The 22,032-nt window shown below is 44.6% G+C and overlaps 1 protein-coding gene across 1 annotated transcript; it reads right to left on the bottom strand.

Annotated features, from left to right (window-relative positions):
• Positions 1–649: 649 nt before the first annotated feature.
• On the bottom strand, positions 650–21,841 carry RILPL2 (Rab interacting lysosomal protein-like 2). The gene is made up of 4 exons (XM_008591389.1): positions 21,325–21,841; positions 14,048–14,199; positions 9,840–9,953; positions 650–1,086 (listed from the first exon to the last, which is right to left on the bottom strand). Exons 1-4 carry the CDS (start codon positions 21,661–21,663, stop codon positions 1,056–1,058), a joined length of 636 nt encoding a protein of 211 aa, XP_008589611.1. The 5' UTR covers positions 21,664–21,841; the 3' UTR covers positions 650–1,055.
• Positions 21,842–22,032: the final 191 nt, after the last annotated feature.

The following is a 22,032-nucleotide window of genomic DNA, read 5'->3' as shown; positions in this document are numbered from 1 at the left end:
CTCGTATATTCACTAAATAACAGTGAAATCACCACTGGAATGTCAATACCATATGTACTAGTCCGTTTCTGTTGCTTATTACAAAATACCTGGAACTGGGTAATTTAGAAAGAAAACAAAATTTATTGCTTACAGTTTCTGAGGCTAGGAAGTCCGAAGTCCAAAGTCCATCTGATAGTGGCAACAGTGACCCAGGTGTCTCACATTGCAAGATGGTGGAAGCAGAGAGAGCAGAGAACAGAGACAGACTCTTCTCTCTTTTTTTAATGCCCTCAGAACCACACCCCTGGCCACCATTTTTAAGCCATTCACTATGGCATGGTCCTACAATCCAATCACCTCTTCAAAGCCTCACTTTTCAATTACCATAATAAGATTTCCCACCTCTTAACAGTCACAGCAGGGGCCAAGTTTATTTTCTTTTTTTTTTTTTTTTTTAAAGATGACCGGTAAGGGGATCTTAACCCTTGACTTGATGTTGTCAGCACCACGCTCAGCCAGTGAGCAAACCGGCCATCCCTATATGGGATCCGAACCCGGGGCCTTGGTGTTATCAGCACCGCACTCTCCCGAGCGAGCCACGGGCCGGCCCATGGGGCCAAGTTTCTAATACATTAAACTTGGGGGACAATTCAAGCTTCAGTGAGTTTTGGGGGGACATAATTCAATCTACTACACTGTATTTTCCCACTTTCTTTTCTCTCTTCTCCTACATGTCAAAGACCAGTATCGTCTGTGGGACCAGATCAGTAGAACACAGGTCTGTAGGCTGGAGACCCCTGGGAGCAGGAGGTGCTCCCTGCCACACATTCCTTCTGCTTTCTTGATTTCTTTGTGCTGAGTCACCTGCCCTGGCCAAACCTTCCAGCGTGTCCAGTTCTGCCGCCAGGGAGAAAGTGATCCTTAGAGAACCTTATCTTCCTCCTTGGGCTGCTTTGAGGATAAAACAAATGAGCAAGCAAAGTGTGTAGGTATGGCACAGAGATGGTTTTGGAAGGCATCTTGGTGTGTTGGCTTCATGAGTCACAGCCGTTCTCTCCATTGTGGCCTTCGATCTAGGTCTGCTTCCCTGATCGGAACGAGAATCTGAGTGGAGAGAGAGGGGTCAGAGCATGCAGAGGGAAAAAGCAAGGGGTGCCAAAACCCTGCAAAATCTGTAAGCAGCTCTTGTGGGCTGCTGACTCCAAAATTTATTCAGGGCCCATTATGGGACAATAACTGTTCTAGGTGCTTTCCATCTTTCAGCTCATTTCGTACTCATAACAAGTCTACGGTACATAGAATCAATCTCCCCATTTTATAGATGAGCCAACTGAGGTCTTGTGAGGTTAAGTAACAGGTCCAAGGTCATGCAGTAGGCTGTGCAACCAGGAGGTGGGCCCAGAGCCATGCTCTTAATGATTGTGCTATACCAACAGAGGGTGTCTGACACCTTTTTTTTTTTTTTTTTTTTAAAGATGACCGGTAAGGGGATCTTAACTCTTGACTTGGTGTTGTCAGCACCACGCTCTCCGGGGGGGGGGGGCCGGCCATCCCTATATAGCGATCCGAACCTGTGGCCTTGGTGTTATCAGCACCGCACTTTCCCAAGTGGGCCACAGCAACCAGGAGGTGGGCCCAGAGCCATGCTCTTAATGATTGTGCTATACCAGCAGAGGGTGTCTGACACCTTTTTTTTTTTTTTTTTAAAGATGACCGGTAAGGGGATCTTAACTCTTGACTTGGTGTTGTCAGCACCACGCTCTCCGGGGGGGGGGGGCCGGCCATCCCTATATAGCGATCCGAACCTGTGGCCTTGGTGTTATCAGCACCGCACTTTCCCAAGTGGGCCACAGCAACCAGGAGGTGGGCCCAGAGCCATGCTCTTAATGATTGTGCTATACCAGCAGAGGGTGTCTGACACCTTTTTTTTTTTTTTTTTTTTTTTTTTTTTAACTTTAAGAGGTTTATTATGGAGGAAGAGATGACTTCTCAATGTTACCTACAATTATAAAACAGATCTTTGCAATGAATAAGGATCAACACATGAGGTATTGGGCAAAACAGATAAAACATATAAAGGTATCCCCTGAGACATGAACACCAAACTTTCCATTGTCTTCCCCCTCATCAGCAGACTTTTGGAAAGGAAGAACAGTGCCTGCGGTTGGTCATGAAGCACAATCTCAATACTGTCTCCAATCATGAGAAAGATGGAAAGACGGCAGGTGGGCTGAACAATCAGCAATGTAGACATGAGCTCTTACTTATCAGAGACAACTCCTGGGCAGCCCTAGTAACTTGTCCCAGGAATGGCGGGGGTGAGCCCCAGACTAGTGTTTGGATACAGGCATTCAGGCTGTGCTCAGCCATCCTCCCCCGAACCTGCACACATATCCCCTGCCCCCAGGAAATGACATCACCCCCCAGCTAATCATTCACGCCAGAGACCTAGGAGTTGTCCTTTTTTTTTTTTTAAAAAAAAAAAAAGATGACTGGTAAGGGGATCTTTACCCTTGACTTGGTATTGTCAGCACCGCGCTCTCCCAAGTGAGATAACCGGCCATACCTATATAGGGATCCGAACCCATGGCCTTGGTGTTATCAGCACCACACTCTCCCAAGTGAGCCATGGGCCGGCCCCAGGAGTTGTCCTTAACTCCTCCCTCCACCTGCCTTATTTTAGTCATCACACCCAAATATGTTCCTGATCCCACCACTTATCTCCTCCACTGCCATCCCCTAGTACAAGCCACCACAATGAGTACAACAGCCTCTCTGTCAGCCCCTACAATCCACCCAGCAACCAGCATGACCATGTCACAAAGCAGAGCTGACTAAGTCATTCCTTAGCTTAAACCCTTCCATGGTTCCCCACTGTCCTCACAATAAAGACAAAAATCCTTCTTAGCATGATCTACTTCTCCAGAAGTTGTTCATTCATTCATTCATTCATTCATTCATTCATTCATTCATCCATCCATCCATCCATTCATTCATTCTATTAGCTCAGTAAGCTTATCTGACCATGAAAGTGTGTATCCTTGCTCATTAAATGTGTCCTCAGGCTGGCTCATGCCCAGAACAAAAATTTTGTTTTTGCCCTATCAGGCTCAAACTCCAATTAAGTGACCCAAGGAAATCCCCTAGAAACCAGTAGTTTATGCCTTCTAGAAGCCTTATTTACACTGAGGTACTCAGCCAGTGAAAGTCCTAATGAACACCTTCAGATTTGACACCTGGTGTAGGGTGCTTTTTCATTATCTTACCCCGGAAGACCCTTCCTTGGGGGAGAACCCGCCCCCCCCACTGGGCCTGCTTAGTCCCTGTCCCCCCAGTCCTTCTCCACAAAGCAGCCAGGGTGGGCTTTTTAATTTTTTTTGGTGACTTGACCTAGTTGTTAAAAGGCTGCACTCTAACCAGCTGAGCTAACTGGCCTGCTCTAGAGTGGGCTTTTTATATGTAAATATAGTCATGTTACTCCCCAGCTTAAAACCCTCCAATATCTTTCCAATGCACTTAGAATGAAACCCAAAATCCTCACCAGATCTATGTGGCCTTGGGTGACCTGGCTCCTCACACATCTCCATCCTTACCTCCATTCTCTTCATGGTTCCGGCCACCAAGATCTTCTGTTCCAGAAGCTATCTCCAGCCTCAGGCCTCTACACCTACTGTTCCACCTGCCAAGAATGCTCTTCCTTCAGGTCTTTATTGTCCTTCAGGGCTCACCTTGAATGTCAGCTCCTCTAAGAAGCCTTTCAGGACTCCCCAGATCTACAGTCACCCCCTGTCACGCTATCTTAGCATCCTATTTAATGCTCTTCAGAGTACTTATGGCTATCTGAAATTGTCCTGTTAATTTACTTCTTTATCTGTTCACTTCTACCTCTCCCTACTAGACCATAAGCTTCATGAGGGCAGGGACTTTCTCTTGTTCACTGCTATACCCCTAGAACCTAGAACAATGCCTGGCACATGGTAGGCCCTCAATAAATATTTGTTGAATGAATGAATAAATGAATTTGGTTTCAGATGGTCTTGTCTGACAAAGCAGTTTTCATGCAGCCATTCCAGAAAGTCTGGTACTACTTCACTAAATTAAGTACGTGCATGCTCTACGGGCTGTTTGCCCCTCCGGATCCATCTCTTCCTTCTCTACTCTGCTCTCAGCTCCCAGAGGGAGGCCTCCTCGGACTATATCCACAAGCTCCCTCGTCCTCTGGCTTCTGGTTGGGCTCAGCCAATGGGAAGGCATCAGCAGGAGATGGGAAGGCAGGAGCAGGGGTATTTCTTCCCTGGCACCCTCCCTGCCAGGCCTTGTTCTAGCAGTCTCTGTGTTCCTCTGCTGGAAGGCCACACTCCTGTCTGACTTCCCCTCTTCAGTTAACAGTTCCCTCACTTCACACCTTCAAGCCTAAAGACAAGTAAAATCTCTCCTTTGTTGCCAGCCCCTGGGCACTCATCCATCCCCTGCTGAGTTCCCTTAACCCTGCTCACACATCTGTAAAATGTCCCCCCCTTTTGAGTGTGCCATTTGTTTCTTGCCAGTCCCTAGGCTGACATAGCCTAGGACCCAGCAGTTGCACTCCTGGGTATATATCCCTGGGAAAGTCACATGCAGGTCCATGAGAAGCCAGGACAAGCAGGAAGACATTCACAGCAACATCACTGACAGGGGGAGATTGCTGAAGGCACCAGGGAGCCCATCACGGAGTTAGAAGCAACAAGCAGGTGTCTACACTGCTGTATAGATGGACATTAAAAATAGTGCTTAACATCCATCAACAGGTAAACAAAATGTGGTCTGTTCATACAGTGGAATTAAAAAAGAAGGAACTTCTGAAGAAAAAAAAGGAGAGAAAAAAATGAAAACAAAAGAAAAAAACGAAGATGAAAAAGAAAAAAGAAAAAAAAACCATACAAAAAAAAAAGATATTAATTTTTAAACAAAGAAAAGAAAAAAGAAGGAAATTATTATTTTTTTTTTGTCTTTTTCCATGTCCGGCAACGGATTGCAACCCTCAGTGTCGCCCCCATACCGGACCGGGGACCGGCAATGGGATCGCAACCCTCGGTGTTGCTCCCGCGCCTCGCTCAGCCAGTGAGCGGGAACCGGTCCGTATGTGGGATCCGAACCCTCGGGCGGGAGCGCCGCCGCGCTTCCCAAGCAGTGCACTATCCAGTGCGCCACCGGGCCAGCCCAAAAAGAAGGAAATTCTGATCCACACTACAACACGGATGAACCTTGAGGACATTATGCTAAGTGAAATAAGCCAGACACAAAAGGACAAATACGGTATGACTGCACTTATATGAAGTCCCTAGAAGAGATAAATTCATAGAGACAGAAAGTAGAATAGAGGTTACCAGGGGCTGGGGGAAAGAAAAATGGGGAGTTAGTGTTTAATGGGTACAGAGTTTTGGTTTTACGGATGAGGAGTCCTAGAGATGGGTGGTGGTGATGTTTGCAACAACGCTGTGAAGATACCTAATGCCACTGACTAGTGCACTTAAAAATGGTTAAAATGGTAAATTTTATGTTATGTATATTATACCACGATTTAAAACAAAAACAAAAATCATTCAAACTCAGTTCTCAAAGCCTAAGTATTCTCACCATGTATCAGTTAAGTCTGTGGTGTCCAGTATGGTGGCCAATAGCTGCACGTGGCTTTTGAGCCCTTGAAACATGGCTGGTGTTACTGAAATGTGCTTTCAGTGCAAAATATACACCAAATTTTATTTTTTTATTTTATTTACTTATTTATTTTTTGTCCTTTTTGAGACCGGCCGCACCGCGCTCAGCCAGTGAGCGCTGTGAGCGCACCGGTCATCCCTATATAGGATCCAAACCTGTGGCAGGAGCGCTGCTGTGCTCCCAAGCGCCGCACTCTCCCGAGTGCGCCACGGGCTCGGCCCAACACCAAATTTTAAAGGTTAACTAAAAAAAAAAAGTAAAATATCTCATTAATAATGTTTTATAGTAATCACATGTTTAAACAATATTTTAAAAAGAAAAAATTTTAAAAAAAGAAAAAACAAAAATATTTTGAATATGTTGGGTTAATAAAATATATTATTAAAAAATTTGGGCTGGCCCGTGGCTCACTTGGTAGAGTGCGGTGCTGGTAACACCAAGGCGGCGGGTTCGGATCCTATATAGGGATGGCCGGTTTGCTCACTGGCTGAGCGTGGTGCTGACAACACCAAGCCAAGGGTTGAGATCCCCTTACCGGTCATCTTTAAAAAAAAAAAAAAAATTTAAAAGCAAACGCAGCTACTTAATGAAAAAAAGGAAAGTGTTTAGTGAAAAAAACTGCTAGGAAACAGGATGAGGTGTTAAACAAAATATCAGTTATATATTGAAAATACATCCACCATATCCAGGCCAGCAACAGAGCCAGCCGAAAGCCTGGGATCCTGAGATGGGCTGGGCATCCCCTCCCCCACCCGCAACCAGATCCTAGAATGTATTTATTAACCACGTGTGTTTTTCAGGGGGTGTGTGACTTATCTGCTCATGTCCTTAACCAAATTTCTGCTTAGATTTTTCTAATTCATTTTTTTTCCCCTTTTTTTTGTCTTTTTTCGTGTCCGGCAACGGATCGCAACCCTCAGTGTTGCGCCCGTACCGGACCGGGACCGGCAATGGGATCGCAACCCTTGGTGTTGCACCCGCACCTCGCCCAGCTAGTGAGCGGGAACCGGTCTGTATGTGGGATCCGAACCCTCGGCAGGAGCGCCGCCGCGCTCCCAAGCGGCGCACTGTAGCAGTGCACCACCGGGCTGGCCCTCTAATTCATTTTTAAGGGTTCTTTTTGCAATAAGGATGTTAATCTTCGTGTGTTTGAAAAAAAAAAAAAAAAGTAGAGAGTAGAATATTGGTTACCAGAAGCTGGGAGGGTGGGGGTGAGAGAAAGACTAGGGGTGGACTTACGGGTACAAAACTATGCTGTCTACCCTTAGTGAATCATTGTGCAGGATATGCATGTATTGAAACAATATACTGTACCCTACAAAAATAAATATAAATAAAATTGAATTTAAGAAAATAAAAGAAAATACATCCACACCAAACAATACACAATTATTAGAAAGCATTCAAATAAAAAGACACATTAATAAACATCTTAGAATGGCTTGGGGGGAGGGGAGCTGGGAAGTAGAATGAGAATGGGGGATGGGGATAAGAAGGGAATAAATAATAGCCAAGAAGAAAGGGGTTTCTCACTAACAATGAACAATGTGGACCATAAGCCAGGGATTATGAACTCAGTGCTGTTCCTGAGTTGAAAAAGGAAAAAGGCTGGTTGGCTCAGTTGGTTAGAGCAACAGCTGGTGCTGAGAACACCAAGGTACAGGGTTTGATCCCTGCAGTGGCCAGCAAAAAAAAAAGAAAAAGAATTTTTCTCTTCTCTCTTGAAACAAAGACATCTTAAATCTACCCCGGAGGGTAACCCAGAATCTCTGAACCCTCAAAAATATTTCCCTGTGAAATGGGCGCCAACAAAGTCCTTGTAAAACAAATCATTGCTATATCCCCAGTGCCCAGCACGACACCTGGCACACAATCTATACTCAGTGAGAGTTTGTTGACTGACTCATGACCAAATGAGTGAAAGAAAACAAGGTCCTCTCAGCCATGGATAAGCAGCCTTCCCTCAGGAAGCACTAAGGTAGCAAGAGCGGAGGTGGTAGCCTGGTGGCCCTGGACCCAACACAGCCTGCAGTGGTGGTTCATTTGGATTGCACAGTATTTTTGTTTTTAACTTAAATTATCCACCGGCATTTAAAAATCAGATTCTGTTGGGCCGGCCCGGTGGCGCACTGGAGGGTGCGCCGCTTGGGAAGTGCGGCGGCGCTCCCGCCAAGGGTTCGGATCCCATGTGGAGACTGGTTCCCGCTCACTGGCTGAGCGCGGTGCGGGCGCAACACAGAGGGTTGCGATCCCGTTGCCGGTCCCTGGTACGGGCGCGACACCGAGGGTTGCGATCCCGTTACCGGTCAGTAAAAAAGACAAAAAGGAAAAAAAAAAAATCAGATTCTGTGAACAAACCCGGTTTCTTGGTTTCTCTCAAGAATCAGAAGCTCTGGCAGCATGATACCCCTGGGCCACTCAGAGCTGAGGGGCAAATAGCCTCCTGCCCCTCTCCACACCTCCTCACACATCTACATGAAGTGGCATTTGAGATTGAGATCCCTGATCTGCACTGTTTCTTAGTTTCCATTCAGGAGACCAGGTGCTGGTCAACTGTTACCAGGGCAGACATTCTCGAAGCAACCAAGGCAAGCAGGCTGTTTGCTTAAAGGCTGCCTCTAATTGTACTGACTCCTGGTGACTGAGAAGGCAGATACTGAAGTGTGGCTCAAGGGTCTCCCACATCAGAATTGCCCAAGGAACATGCAAAAAATCAAGATTTCTGGGCCTCATCCTGGAACCACTGACTTGATTCCTGAGAATCTGAATGTTACACAGGTGCCCCACACGCAGGTGAGGATGCAGCATCTGAAGAAGTGACAGATCAGCAATGGTGCATAGACTAAGGGAAGTATTCAAAGGAAACCACAACGGGGTCACTTGAGAGGAGTGGACCTACACAGGACAGGGAGAGGTCCTCAAGTACTTCCCACAGGCAGGCTGAAATTGCTCTTTCCTCTGATTCTTTCTGGTTAGCAAGGAGATTTGGACTACTGATTCCATTTCCTGGGCATCACCATGTGCAGCCGGAAACATTCTGGAAAGGGGTTTGCCTTGCTGTGGGTTCCGTGTAGCACAAGATTAAGGGCATATACACTTAGGAGTCAGGTAGATGTGGCTTCATGTCCCAATTCCACCCCCACTGACCAGCTGCATAGCCTTAGCAAGTTATTGATCTTCTCTGACTCAGTTTACCCATCTGTAAAATGGGGCTCCTGAGTAGATGTTTCACTGAGCTCAGCATCTGGCGTACTGATTTTTATTTTTATTTATTTATTTATTTATTTATTTTTGTCTTTTTTATTTTTATTTATTTATTTTTTTAAAGATGACAGGTAAGGGGATCTTAACCCTTGACTTGGTGTTGTCAGCACCACGCTCAGCCAGTGAGCGAACCGGCCATCCCTATGTGGGATCCAAACCCGGGGCCTTGGTGTTATTAGCACCGCACTCTACCGAGTGAGCCACGGGCCGGCCCTATTTTTGTCTTTTTTTGTCTTTTTTCATGTCCGGCAACGGATCGCAACCCTCAGTGTCACGTGCGCACCGGACCGGGACCAGCAACGGGATCGCAACCCTCGGCGCCGCGCCCGCACCTCGCTCAGCCAGTGAGCGGGAACCGGTCTGCATGTGGGATCCGAACCCTCGGCGGGAGCGCCGCCGCACCCCCAAGTGGGGCACTGCAGCAGTGCGCCACCGGGTCGGCCCATGGCGTACTGATTTTTAGACGTTTGGTTTTCTTGATTGGTTTCAAAGTTGGAGGTAAGAGAGGTGATGAATTATCCCCCTTAACTCCAATAATTATTGTTACTGTTTTCATATTGTTGTAATAACTTCACTATTTACCATCTGTGTGACCTTGGGCAAATTACTTTACCTTGGTATCTATTTCTCCATCTGTGAAATGGGGATAATAACAGTTCTACTTCACAGGGTCATTCTGATGATTCAAGAAATTAATATATGTCAAGTGCTTAGGCTACTACCTGTTAGAGGTCATTATTATAATACACTGTCATTGGGTTTTCATATCAGCTGAAGCGTCCACACCAGAAGAGAGGAGGGCCTTCCTGTCCCGGGCAGCCTGCCAGCCTCCTCTCACCCCCCACTACTTCCCTTAGCAATTATTTAGTGGCAATGGGGGCAGCAAGGTGACTTACAGCTTCCTTATGATTGTCTTCTCTTCTTTGTTACTGCTGGCAGGGCTGGTCCTGGTAACCAGAGGATTTTTTTCTCTTCTCCTTCCTGGGCCTTCTCTTGGTGGAATCAGGCCACTGGGGTAAAGGGGGCAAATAAACGGGTTGTTTCATTGCAGACCTCTTACTGTGCAGCTCTAAAAGTGAAGGGTCTTAATAATTATTAGTATATTAATAATATTATGGCTGAAAGGACTAGAGTCAGAGATCGTTATTCAAATAATGAGAATTTCCCTCCATCCTTCTAATGTTGATGCCTTCTAATTCTTTTTATCTAATTACATTGGCTAGTACTTCAAACTTCTTCACTTTCTAGGAATATGACCACATTTATATTCTCTAACGTAAGCTTTAGTTTCCTAACTTGTAAAATGAGGATAATGATATTACCTACCTCCTAGGACTGGGGGATTAAATGAGAAGATAGGGGCTGGCTGGTTAGTTCAGCTGGTTAGAGCACAGTGTTGTCATACTGAGGTTGAGGGTTCAGATCCCCTACTGGCTAGCCTCCCCCCCCCAAAAATGATTCATATGTTGATATGTGATGGTATTTGGTGATGGGCCCTTTGGAAGATAATTAGGTTTAGATGAGGTCATGAGGGTGGGGCCCTCATGATGGGATTAGTGTCCTATGTGAAGAGACACTATCGAGCTTGCTTCACATAGGTGAAGGCAGTTGTCTACCAGGAAGGTAGGCTTCATCGGAAACTGACCATGCTGGCACCTTGATCTTGGAGTTCCAATCTCTAGAACTGTGAGAAAATAAGTTTCTGTTGTGGAAGCCATGAAGTTTGTGGTATTTTGTTATGGCAGCCCAAGAAGCTGACTAAGACACCCTTTTCAGTGTGAGTGTCAGAGGGTAGGATTTGCCCTTTTCTCTCCTTCTTCACAAAAGCATTTGGCAGGGCCGGCCCGTGGCTCACTCGGGAGAGTGCGGTGCTGATAACACCAAGGCCATGGGTCCGGGTCCCTACATAGGGATGGCCGGTTGGCTCACTTGGGAGAGTGTGGTGCTGACATCACCAAATCAAGGGTTAAGATCCCCTTAAAAAAAAAAAGTTAAAAGTAGTGTCCTATGTGAAGAGACACTATCGAGCTTGCTTCACATAGGTGAAGGCAGTTGTCTACCAGGAAGGTAGGCTTCATCGGAAACTGACCATGCTGGCACCTTGATCTTGGAGTTCCAATCTCTAGAACTGTGAGAAAATAAGTTTCTGTTGTGGAAGCCATGAAGTTTGTGGTATTTTGTTATGGCAGCCCAAGAAGCTGACTAAGACACCCTTTTCAGTGTGAGTGTCAGAGGGTAGGATTTGCCCTTTTCTCTCCTTCTTCACAAAAGCATTTGGCAGGGCCGGCCCGTGGCTCACTCGGGAGAGTGCGGTGCTGATAACACCAAGGCCATGGGTTCGGATCCCACATAGGGATGGCCGGATTGCTCACTGGCTGAGCGTGGTGCTGACAACACCAAGTCAAGGGTTAAGATCCCCTTACCGGTCATCTTTTTTAAAAAAAAAAAAAAAAAAAAGAAAGCATTTGGCAAAGAGTGGGCTCTTATTATTTAATATGTGTGTGTGTATATACTTATATATACATATATTTTTCTTTTGGTGCCTGGCAAGTATGGGGATATTTATATTCTTTTTATATATATTTGTTATTATAATAATGATATTATTTAACAAGAAGGATCATCTAAAAATCCCCCTTTCCCCTTATCTATTATTACATGAATAAAACTTAGTAACCTAAAACAATAATGATTTATGATCTCTCACAATGGCTCTAGTTCTGATGGTTGGCCGTGTAGTTGGTTCTCCTGATGGGCTAGTCTAGGGTTCTCACTCAGCTGCCTTCAGATGGTGGATCGGCTGAGGGCTGGGCACAGCTGGGGCTGTCATCAGGGATACCTCTGTTCTCCTTCACGTGATCTCTCCATGTGACTACCTTGAGCTTCCTTACTGCATGGTGGTCTCAAGGCAGCATTCCAGGATCACAAAAATGGAAGCTGCAAGGTCTCTTAAAGCCCTAACCTAGGAAGCCAAGCAGCATCACTTCCACCTCGTCAAAACAAGTCACAGGGGCAGCCCAGATTCAAAGAGAGGGAAAACAGGCTCCACCTCTTGATGAGAGGAGCGGCAAAGTCTCCTTGCAAAAGGCATGTAGGATGGGAAATACTGTTGTGGCCACCTTTGGAAGCAACCTACCACATCTCCCTGTAATTACAGATTATTATCAGCATATTATCAACATGAGTTTGGACCTCCAAATGGAGGCAGTTGCTAAGAGAACACTTCAGTTGGCATGCTGGTTTCTCCAGAATAGGTAACACTAGAGACTAAGCAGAATCCTGCTTCTATTGGCCTGTGCCAGAGGGAAAGTGCACATCTCTTGTTCTCTGGGAATTAAACACTGGAAATAAAGTGTGTTGTTTTGCTCACTAATAAGTTGCTCATGGCATCAGCAGTTAAGTAGTTCCTCTTTTTAACTACCTATGTCTAAACTACTTATTAAATGAAATGAAGATAGGTCGTTCCATTAACATAGTCCCAACCTCAGCAGAAGACAGAAAATTAAATTCCTGTTGGCAGAACTTAGCCCTTTTGGATTTGGTTTCTTACAACACTTCTACTTTACTGCTGCTCTCTTAAAGATGCTCCATTTAAGGAATTCAAAGAATAATATCACTTGGACTTTGTTTTGTTTTTTCACATTTTTTTGATCAGGGCATGTCCTCGATCCAAATTTCCCAGGTCCAAATGTGGCATGCTAATTAAAAGCATAGGCAGTGATGTCAACTGTCTGAGGTCACATCCCACTGTTGCCACCACTAGCCATTGGACTTTAAGCAGGTACCAATGTTTCTGAACCTCAGCTCACCATGACAACACTGTCACCTCCACTCACAGTCTTGCTGTGAGCACTAATTGGAAGGATGCTGGGGATCCACTTAGCAGAGTACCTGGCATATGGTAAGTATCAATAAATATTAGCTGGCACTGTGTTTTTTTTTTTTTTTTTCCTTTTTGTCTTTATTACTGACCGGTAACGGGATTGCAACCCTCGGTGTCGCGCCCGTACCGGGGACCGGCAACGGGATCGCAACCCTCAGTGTTGTGCCCGCACCGCGCTCAGCCAGTGAGCGGGAACCAGTCTCCACATGGGATCCGAACCCTCAGCGGGAGCGCCGCCGCACTCCCAAGCGGCACACTCTCCAGTGCACCACCGGACCGGCCCTGGCACTGTGTTTTTATTCTTTTGGTCTTTCCTTCCTCTACCTACAAGGAAACGTGCTTTGTTTAACTCAGTGTTTACCAGAATTATTCAACCACAGAGCCTCCTTTTCAAGAAATACCTACATAGAGGAAAACATTTTGGGAAATAGTGGCAAAAAGGGAAAGAGCAAAGTCCGCTCATGATATGGCAACAGTTTCCTTCCTCTCTTGTCATACAATCCATTCTCTACATAGTACCACTGTGATCTTTTTTAACTTTTAATTTTTATATAATTTCAAAGTTACAGAAAAATTGCAAGATTAGTACAAAGACTTACTATATACCCTTTACCCAGATCTGCCAATTTTTTTTTTTTTTTTTTTTTTTGGCAGCTGGCCAGAACAGACATGGAACCCTGAATCTTGATGTTATCAGCACCGTGCTGTAACAAACTGAGCTAACTGGCCAGCCCCTATATTGCTCCATTTTTGCCCTACCAAATCTTTACATGGTTGCCTCCTTCTTGCCATTAACCTAAAAGGGGTCTTCTCTGACCACCCAATCTAAAACAGGCTCCCGGGCCGGCCCATGGCTCACTCGGGAGAGTGCGGTGCTGATAACACCAAGGCCACGGGTTAAATAAAACAGGCTCCCTATCCACCTCCCACTTCACAGTCTGTCAGGTCATGCTTTTTGATATTCTTTACTTGCCACCATTATCCTGAATGGTGGTTTTGGGCTTCCTCATTGATAGCCTGTTTCAACCACTAGACTAGCATGGACTTTCTCCTCGTCTGTTTTGATCACTGCTGTAATCTCCAGTGCCTGGAACAGCATCTGGCACATAGTAGGTCTTCAATGAAGTGGCTGGAACATAAGAACAAGTACGCCACATAGCAAGGAATCCCAGGCAGGGTCCAGCTCTGCAGAATGGGAGCTCCCAAGGCAGCAGAGCCCACCTCTTATAGCACTGTAGCTCTTCCTGCACCAGCAACAACTGCGACTTGAGTTTGTTGCGTTCCTGCAGCACGTCCCTCAGCTCCTGCAGAGTGAAGCGGGGTCGGTTGGGATCGGTCAGATCAACCACAATTTTGTCAGGTCCCAGGTTCACCTGTAAGAAAAGATGCCACTTATATGGTTTCCCTTATGAGGATGGACTGTCTATCCCAGAAAGGATAGTTCTCTTGTTGTGTGGCTCTCTGGGACCCTGTGAGCTGAGGTGTTGCCTGTTGGAAATGCATGGTTAATGGTAAAGAAGCAAAAAGTCTAAATACCACTCTCCAGGAAAAAAAGAACTAGGGCTCCTTGGAGAATGGCCTCTCCCAGGGCTGGAGCAGAGAAAGTATAAACTGAGCCAGGAACATTTTGTTGTGTAAGTGATGGAGACAGATCAAAATGACACAGTTTGAAGGAACTCCTGCTAGCCAAACTGAGAACAATTTCAGTATCAAGGATCTTCCCAGTTGGGTCAGCTGGTTAGAGCACAGTGTTATAACACCAAGGTCAAGGGTTCAGACTTTAGCAGCCAGCCACCAAAAAAAGAGGGCAATTGAGAAGGTTAGCTCTCTCTTGCTCTCAAGCTGTCCTTGCCATGTGATAAGCTAGTCACCACAGGGCTCTGTGTAGAGTTCTCACCAAGAAGAAGGCCCTCAACAGATGTGTTCCCTGGACCTTGGACTTCCCAGCCTCCAAACTGTAAGAAATAAATTTCATTTCTTTATAAATTACCCAGTTTAAGGTATTCTGTTATAAGCAACAGAAATGAATACAACCACTTTAACCAAGTGATCAAACTTATCACCAATAATGACAAACATACCATGTGCCTCCTGATAGGGTGCATTGAGAGGGGCACAATGTCACTTCAGTGGTGTTCTTGCCAAACATATATGATTTCAATCTATCATGAGGAAACATCAGAACAAATTCAGACTGAAGGACATTTTGCAACTGATGTTTAATCTTCAGAAATGTCAGGTCACAAAAGATAAGGAAAATCTGAGGAATTATTCCAGATTAATGGAGATTAAAGAGACAAGACAACCAAAGGCATCATGTGACCCTGAATTGGATCCCGCATCAGAAAAGACATCTATAAAGGACATTATTGCTGGATTTTGAATATAGATGGTATATTAGATCTTAATATTCTGCATTTGATCATTTCTTGTGGTTACATAATAGTATGAGGGCACTTCAAAAAGTTCGTGGAAAAATAGAATTAAAAGATAATACAAATCTTTCCATGAACTTTTTCAAGTACCTTCCTATGTCTTAGGAGAAACACACTAAATTATTTAGTGGTAAGGGATCATAATACCTGCAACTAACTCTCAAAGGGTCGAGCAAAAAAATATGAGTGAATAATATATAGACACAAATATAGAAGTCTACTTAAATAAACTAAGGCATAACCGCACTCTGGAATATTCTACAGGCATTAAGAAAATGAGGCACACTATCATGAGAAATGCTGTAGAGAGTGACCATGTTTCGCCTGACAAAGAAAAGCACATCTGAAAACATGGTAAAGGCTATGGGGAAACAGGAACTTTCAGTTATGACTGAGAGAGCAGATCTTGTTAACCTCTTTGGACTGCAATTTGGCAATACTTATCAAAATTTCAAATGCACCTTTCCTTTGACCCAGTGAGGATCCATTTCCTATAGATATTGTCCTGTCAGGGGCCAAGTGGCAAATGTCAGGGTTATTCAATGTTGTATACGGGAGGAGGAAATGATTGGAAAAGAAAGATCTTTTGGTAGGACATAGGACACTGGTTAAAGCAGAGATTAACCATTTTTGGTGCCAAGGACCCTTTTGGTAGCCTGGGAAAGCCATGTGGATCCCTTCTCAGAACTATTTTTAGGACCGGCTGGTTAGCTCAGTTGGTTTGTGTGGTGCTGATAACACCAAGGTCCAGGATTTGATCCCTGTACTGGCCTGCTGCCAAAAACAAAACAAATGCTGTGGATTGATTGAATTGTGTCCCCCAAAGTTCATATATTAGAAGCTTAATTCCCACTGTAACTGTTGAGAGTGGGAAATCCTGTTATGGCTATTGAAAGGTGGGGCCTTGAAGAGGTGATTAGATTGTAGGACCATGCCAAAGTGAATGGATTAATAATGGTCATCAGAGGTGTGGTTCTGAGGGCTTTAAAAGGAGAGTATGTGAGAATTTTTCTCTCTGCTCTGCCATTTTCTACCATGTGAGACCCCTGCATTGCTATAAAGCCACCACTAAAGAAGACCTTCACTAGATGTGTTCTCTGGACCTTGGACTTCGGACTTCCCAGCCTCTGAAATTGTAAGCAATAAATTTCATTTTCTTACAAATCATCTAGTTCCAGGCATTTTGTTATAAGCAACAGAAACAGACTAATACAACAAAGAATAGTTTTAAAATTTCTAAAATAAAATATGTAGAACTACAAGAACATTAACTAAGCTGGCATACAACTACCAAAACATTTTTAAAGCAAATTTGTGATTAATATAGATGCTTCTTTATTAGATGACACAATCTAGCCACAAGTTTAAGAAAATATTGAACAAAAACAAAGTTTTCCGATATGTACTACACTACACTGTAATGTGAAGACATACGTGATTTATATTGGTGATACTCATGGGTATTGCTCCTGTTACTGGGGTTAGTTGTCTACACCCATAATTGAAGTAAATGATAAATTTCGTTTGGAGATTGGCAAAAATTAAAATGTAATTTTTTTCTCATGCAAGTTCGTGGACTTCTTGAATTAGATTCATAGTCCCCTAGGTGAATCCATGAACACCAGGTTAAGAACCCTCAGACTAACAATTGACAATACCGTACAATGGAATTTTTCAAAAGCCATTAATAAATAAGGAAGCTCATTATATTCTGGTCTAGTACAACTTTCAAGCTATGTTAAGTGAAAATAAGCAAGAGATAGAACAGTATATATGTTATAATACCTTTTGTGTAAAAAAATGTAAAAAATATAGTCATATTTCAATGTGTTTGCATAATGTATCTCTGGAAGGATACACAAGACATCGATCATTTAAATTTTTTCCACGTTGGGGAATTTGGTGGCTGGGGTGGAGAATGATGGGGAGGGAGATTTTTTAAGGCAAATACTTTCATACTTTTTGAATTTTGTTTTGTTTTTTGTTTTTTTGATTTTTTGGGGGGTGCTGCTGGCCAGTACAGGGATCAAACCTGAACCTCAGTGTTATCAGTACTATACTCTAACCAACTGATGTGACCGGTCAGGCCCCTTTTGAATTTTGAACTTAATTTTTTTTTTTTTTTAAAAGATGACCAGTAAGGGGATCTTAACCCTTGACTTGGTGTTGTCAGCACCGCACTCTCCCGAGTGAGCCACAGGCCCGGCCCTGAACTTAATTTTTTAAAAAAGAAAGAAAGAAGCCACCTCATATCCATTAGGATGGCTACTGTCAAAAGAACAGAAAATATGGGCTAGTCTGTTGGCTCAGTTGGTTACACCACAGTGTAATAACACCAAAGTCAAGGGTTCAGATCCCTGTACTGGCCAGCCACCAAAAAAAAAAAGAAAAGAAAAAAGAGAACCAAAAATAAGTGTTGGCAAGGATGTGGAGAAATTGGAACCCTTGTGCACCTCATGGGAATGTAAAATGGTGCAGTCACTATGGAAAACATTATGGTAGTTCCTCTAAGAAATTGAAAATAGGATTACCATATGACTCAACAATTCCACTACTGGGTATATACCCAAAGGCATTGAAAGCAGGGACTTGAAGAGATATTTGTACAACCACGTTCATAGCATTATTATTCACCATAGCCAAGGGATGGAAACAACCCAAGTGTCCACTGATAGATGAATGAATAAACAAAATATGGTATATACATGCAGGGAAATATTGTTCAGCCATTTAAAAGGAAGGAAATTCTGACACATGCAACAACCTTGTACTGATGAACTTTGAGGACATCATGCTAGGTAAAAGAAACCAGTCACATAAGGACAAATATTATATGATTCCATTTATATGAAATACTTAGAATAGGTAAATTCAAAGAGACAGAAAGTAGAAAAGTAGTTACCAGGCACTGAGGGGAGGAGAACTGGCAAGCTATTTAATGGGTACAGAGTTTCAGTTCTGAAAGATGAAGAGTTCTGGAATTGGATGGTGGTGAAGGTAGCACAACATGAATGTGCTTAATGCAGCTGAACTGTATAATTAAAGATGGTTAAGATGGTAAGATTTTTTTTTGTCTTTTTTCGTGACCGGCAACGGATCGCAACCCTCAGTGTCGCGCCCGTACCCTTCTCAGAACTATTTTTAGGACCGGCTGGTTAGCTCAGTTGGTTTGTGTGGTGCTGATAACACCAAGGTCCAGGATTTGATCCCTGTACTGGCCTGCTGCCAAAAACAAAACAAATGCTGTGGATTGATTGAATTGTGTCCCCCAAAGTTCATATATTAGAAGCTTAATTCCCACTGTAACTGTTGAGAGTGGGAAATCCTGTTATGGCTATTGAAAGGTGGGGCCTTGAAGAGGTGATTAGATTGTAGGACCATGCCAAAGTGAATGGATTAATAATGGTCATCAGAGGTGTGGTTCTGAGGGCTTTAAAAGGAGAGTATGTGAGAATTTTTCTCTCTGCTCTGCCATTTTCTACCATGTGAGCAGGCCGGCCCTAAGATGGTAAGTTTTAAGTTACGTGTATTTTACTACAATTAAAAATAATTTAAAATAATCAAAAAGAAAGAAAAAAGGACAAGGCATATTTTAATAAACTGTCTAATGGCACTAAACATTTTTTTCTCTTAATTCATGCCCTTTACTCCAACTCAGTTCTTAAGACTGTGGTTTGGGAAGCAAATGTGCCATCTCATCTGCTTCCTGATGAAATTTGTCCAACTTTGCCCCATATGGGAAATCACCCAGCCCCTGTTCAAACCACACTGTCCCACGTCCTAATGGGGCTTCCTCCTTATCCTTGTGCCTGGAGATCTAGACAAAAATAGCACAGAATGTGGCTGGGCAACTTTGGGCAAGTCATTGAACTTTTCTTGAATCTCAAAAGTGGGCTACTCGGGCCGGCCCGTGGTTCACTTGGTAGAGTGCGGTGCTAATAACACCAAGGCCCCGGGTTCGGATCCCACATAGGGATGGCCGGTTCGCTCACTGGCTGAGCGTGGTGCTGACACCACCAAGTCAAGGGTTAAGATCCCCTTACCGGTCATCTTTTAAAAAAAAAAATAAAAAAAAAAGTGGGCTACTAATCATGATACTCAACCATCTCACATGATGGATACTAAAATAGAACCTTATCTACAAATACAGGTGTCACCGGGACTTAGGAATTGTGAAATAAAACTTATCAAGGAGGCTACTAGAAATCTTCACGCTTCCCTGTGAATTTCAGGGACACTGTTCTTGGTCTTTTTTTGTTTGTTTGCTTCTGTTGCTCTTTCATGGCATGCTTCTTGGTTTGTAATCTTGTGTTCTGCTTCTAGAGGTATGTGTGTCTTACTTCTCCCACCAGATGTGAGCTCTGTAAGGGCGGGGACCTTGTCTAATTTCCCTCCATAGCCCCAGAGCCTGGCGTACAGCAGTCTCTCATCAGATGTTTGTACAACAAAGAAGGTCAAATGTCTATATTTTATTTATTTTTGTTCGTTTTGTGTTTTTGTGGAGGCCAGCCAGTATGGGGATCTGAACCCGTGACCTTGGTGTTCTAAGGATGCGCTCTAACCAGTTGAACTAATTGGCCAGCCCAAATGTCTGTACTTTAGTATAAAGTTAAGTAATTAAGACTAGTATCTCTGAGTTCGAATCCTAACGCCGCCTCTTACTTGCTGTAAGTCCTTAGGCAAATTAATCGTTCTGTGCCTCAGCTTCTCTAAAAGGGGTATAATAATAGTGTGAGATTAAATGAGATAGTCTGCTTAGAGCAGGTTTTTTTTTTTTTTAAACTGTAGCTGGAGATCTACTAGTAAATCATGAAATTAATTTGGTGAGTCACAACAAGAATTTTAAAACTGGTAGGAAAAAAAAAAAAAGAATTTAAAAACTGGGCTGGCCAGTTAACTCAGTCAGTCACAGCATGGGCTAATAACGCCAAGGTCCAGGGTTGGATCCCCGTACCCGGCCAGCTGTCCCCTGCACCCACCAAAAATGAAAAACTCATAAAAATTGAATAGGAAAGAGACTATGACTTTGCATCATGTTTAGCAAGGGCAAGTTAGAGTAAATTGTTTTTTGAAACTTTTGTTACATCAGTACTGGATAGTGATATAAAATGTAATTTTGTAAAACTGAGGTATAACATATATACAGTAAAATGCACTAATCTTGAGTTTATAGCTTGATTTTTAACGTGTGTGTGTGTGTGTGTGTGTGTGTGTGTGTGTATACCGATATAACCACACACTGATGAAGACGTGGAACATTTCTAGCTCTTTATCAATTTCCCTTCTGCTTCCTCCCCCATTCTGCTTTCTATAATTAATGATTATTTCCCCCAATCTTGAATATTATATAAATATACAGTAGATTCTCTTTTGTGCCTGGCTGCTCTCAATGTAATGTGTGAGATTCAGCCATACTGTTGTGTGTACCTGTACTCCGTTCTTTTTCATTGCTGTGTAGTATTCCATTATAGGAATACAGCACAATTTTAAAACTCTATATTCTGTTGCATTTGGATTGTTTCCAGTTTGGCACAATTATGACTAAAGCTGCTCTGAATCTTCTTGTATGTCTTTTTGTGGTCATATGCACTAATTTCTCTTTAGTTAAAATGTGCCTCTTACTCTAGGTCAAAGGTTAGCCCAGTGCGGTGTCTGGACCAGCAGCATCAGCATCACACAGGGAACGTGTTAGAAATGCAGATTCTCAGGTCTCGCGTCAGACCTACTGAGTCAGAAACTCTGAGTCTGGGACCTGGCGATCTGTGTTTTAAGGAACACTCGGTTGATTCCAATGAGTGCTAAAGCTGGACCAGCACTGCCCTTGGTCAGGGTCACAGATGAGGGAAGCCGCTGATTTATGAACTTACTAGGGCCGGGCACCTATTAGGTGCTCAGTAAATGTGAACTATCACAATGTTTCTAATCTGGGCATTGGATATTTGCAGTGAATTGTTTTGAGGAGCTTCATGTTCAAGAGAGGAAAGGGGTTCCCTGTGGGTGGGCGCCGTCCCGCGCATCCCAGGCGGCCGCGGGCCGGCCGAGCCCTGCCCTCCCCACACTCACCTCCCCGCCGGCCGGCGGTGCCTGTCTCCGCAGCCCCTCCACCTCCTGCCGCAGGTTGTCCCTCTCCATCCGCAGCGCCTCCGCCGTCAGGCTGCCCTCGTTCACCAGCGCCTCCAGCATCTCCAGGACGCGGACGATTTTGAACTGCAGCTGTGTCACCCGGGGGTCGCTGCCCAGGGCCATCAGCTCGCGGCCCATTACGTAGGAGATGTCATACACGTCCTCGGTGGTCAGCTGGAAGGGGCTCTTGCCCAGAACCCCCTCGGGCCCTTCCTCCTCCGCCTCTCCGTCCTCTTCTTCCTCCTCCTCTTCCTCCTCTCGCAAAGGGGGCTCCTCCATGGCCGCCCAGATCCCCGCAGCCCCCGGAGCTGCTTTTTCGGAGTCTTCAGGGTTCAACTTCCTCCCGGCACCGAAAACTTTCCGCTGGGCAGAGAACCTGCCCGCCCAACCAGCGCGGAGCCCCGGAGTGACCCGGGCTGGGGGAGAAAAGAGCCGCACCGGGCGACTCTCAGGCCCGGACGCCGGGCGCACCGTCCCCGCTGACCACCGTGCAGCACAGCGGGCTCCGGGATGTGGTTTGGGGGCACGAAGGAACAACGGAAAGGGAGGGCAGCCGAGAAGAGGAAGGGAGAGGTTCAAAGGTGACGGCGATCGCTCCCCGCCTGAGAGCAGTCGCAAACCCGGGGAGGAGGAGCCGCCCTGGGCTCC

This window comes from Galeopterus variegatus, unplaced genomic scaffold (genome assembly GCF_000696425.1).
Source record: "Galeopterus variegatus unplaced genomic scaffold, G_variegatus-3.0.2 Scaffold147, whole genome shotgun sequence".
Classification (NCBI taxonomy): domain Eukaryota; kingdom Metazoa; phylum Chordata; class Mammalia; order Dermoptera; family Cynocephalidae; genus Galeopterus; species Galeopterus variegatus.
This window is presented reverse-complemented; position numbering and strand designations above follow the sequence as displayed.

Excerpts from the sequence above, each read along its gene's own strand:
- RILPL2 (XM_008591389.1), bottom strand. The coding sequence starts at position 21,663 with ATGGAGGAGCCCCCTTTGCGAGAGGAGGAAGAGGAGGAGGAAGAAGAG. Across the intron at positions 9,954-14,047 it reads GAGCTACAGTGCTATAAGAG|TGGCCTGATTCCACCAAGAG; the intron begins GTGGGCTCTGCT and ends CCTTTACCCCAG. Across the intron at positions 1,087-9,839 it reads AAGACAATCATAAGGAAGCT|ATTCTCGTTCCGATCAGGGA; the intron begins GTAAGTCACCTT and ends CTCTCCACTCAG.